This window comes from Poecilia reticulata, linkage group LG4 (assembly GCF_000633615.1).
Source record: "Poecilia reticulata strain Guanapo linkage group LG4, Guppy_female_1.0+MT, whole genome shotgun sequence".
Lineage (NCBI taxonomy): Eukaryota > Metazoa > Chordata > Actinopteri > Cyprinodontiformes > Poeciliidae > Poecilia > Poecilia reticulata.
The window spans coordinates 27,462,817-27,464,804 of NC_024334.1; the positions used below are offsets into that span (position 1 = coordinate 27,462,817).

The 1,988-nt window shown below is 36.3% G+C and overlaps 1 protein-coding gene and 1 long non-coding RNA gene across 2 annotated transcripts in view; both read right to left on the reverse strand.

The window, feature by feature from the left end:
• Window positions 1-1,988, reverse strand: part of LOC103464187 (chloride channel CLIC-like protein 1) — a 13,292-nt gene that overhangs the window by 8,062 nt on the left and 3,242 nt on the right. The window contains exons 5-6 of the mRNA XM_017304270.1: window positions 195-351; window positions 23-98 (exon numbers count right to left, since the gene is read on the reverse strand). Of these exons, the coding sequence (XP_017159759.1) occupies window positions 23-98; window positions 195-351 (233 nt within the window). The remainder of the gene's footprint in view (window positions 1-22; window positions 99-194; window positions 352-1,988) is intronic.
• On the reverse strand, window positions 7-742 carry LOC103464144 (uncharacterized). Its single transcript, XR_533599.1, has 3 exons — window positions 444-742; window positions 195-275; window positions 7-98 (listed from the first exon to the last, which is right to left on the reverse strand). It is a non-coding gene; the product is annotated as an uncharacterized LOC103464144 (long non-coding RNA).

Sequence of the window (1,988 nt, forward strand, 5' to 3'; positions counted from 1 at the left end):
AGATCCTCCATCTGCTCATTACAGGTTGTCAGCTCAGCCTGGTTCTGGTCCTGGACGTACTCTCTTCTTTTGGTGACCACATTGGTAAAGGTTGTTGGCTGGGAAGTAACACACCCACAGGCTGAATACGGCACCAGCACCAGAGACATCACCATATTTTGCATAACACTCAACGAGTTTGTGTGTTAACCAACCTCGGGAAGTTTCTTCATCGTTTTGGTGCTAGAATCGTAGTTGAGCATGTCGTAAGGATCCAGCCAGTCGTCGTCYGCCTCCTGACCCCGAGCAGACAGTGACAGGTAGCACAGCAGCAGCAAAAGCAGCATTTTGTCCATGTGTACAGAGAACCAACTACACAGCAGCTCCAGCCCACCTCAAGACGAGCTAAAACAATTATGTCGAGGATACAGCTACAGCGACAAAGAGCCTATCGAGACACCAACCTTTGTTCATGTCTTCATTTAAAAACATTACTGCGTTACCGAAAGTAAAAGTTACCGCCACATAAACGCTTCAAGCCCGTACAACAACAGCTGGAAGCGTTGTTGTGCTTCCGGAAGCACAGCGGAGTAACAGCGGATCCACGGAAGATCTTCTTCTTCTTCWATAGCGTTTACTGGCGGTTTACAAACTTGGTGTATTACCAACATCAACTGGACGAAGAGATGTAATTCAGAAATTCATTTTTTCCAGGAAAGATCCGGTTTCGGCCACGTTACAAAAACCGGAAGCAGTTTAAGGGATTGTGAAAGGGATTGTGGGAAATGCAGTTTGTCATGAAACAAATATTTAAAACTGTCTCTCAAAAAAAAGTGGAAATAAGAAACCACTGATTGCTTTCTCAAATGTGTTTTTAAAATATTCAGTCAATGGCCAAACYATTAAAAGGCTTTTAATTGGTTTTATAGTTTATGCAATTAGAGCTCTAAAACCACAAGGAAGTAAATACCTTTTAGCGATATCAGATTAGCGCCACCCTCATTTTTATAATCTGAAACTAAAGATTTAGATTTTTAAAACATCAACTTTGAATTTGACTGAATAGATTATTTCTCAAGAAATAGTAACAATGACAAGTTATAAAAAGAAAAATTGGAAAGTAAATATTTTATAGAGCCCCAAACAACTCAACCTCAATTTAAACCATTAAGATCACCCCGCCATCTCTGGTCCAAGTAAGAGATAAGCCTCATGTAAGTCAACAGTGTAATTTAAACAAATAATTAAAAGTAGTTTACAGTGTAATTTAAACAAATAATTAAAAGTAGTTTAAGTTGTAAACATTTTAGGTGGTGTCTTAAAAGTCATATACAATAAAGTTTAAAAACAGGAAAAATAAGGTACTGCCAGGGTTTACATAAAATTACTCCTAGTGCTCAAGTGCTGAGCTCATTGTGTTTGATGTAGAGTGACACTCAAAAAGGATATATTCCAATAAAGAATGAGAAGCTTGAACCAAACTATTAAATTCAGTGCTTTATTTTACACAATTGCTATACATGGCAACACTTTTCTGAGGTAAAGCATAAAATAAGCTTTACTACCACAACAACTCCAGTTAATTAACAAAACCCTCAAAATTGCACGTTAGTATTACATGGGCTAAAATAACAATAATGCAGAATTTCCCATTTCAGCAGAAGACAAAATTGCTCTGTATACACTGTAATAAAACATMTGTCAACCATAGATGCAAAGCCTCACMAATTATTGAAATTTACCTGATGATRAACAGCAAAACAAACTTCTAGGTAACATAGACACATTCATTCTGGTTGTTTTAATACAGACAAAAATACACATTCAAAGTTATTTTTCACATTGAGAAAAATATTTCCATCTGATTGTAAAAATATCTACTTCTTACGGAAAACAAAATTACAGTGAACCAGCAAACAACACTAAAACATAAAATGGAGTTGAGTCACTGATTAACATTTCTTTGAATACTCAGCAAAAAGTTTGTTTTTTTTAATCTTCATAAAGTA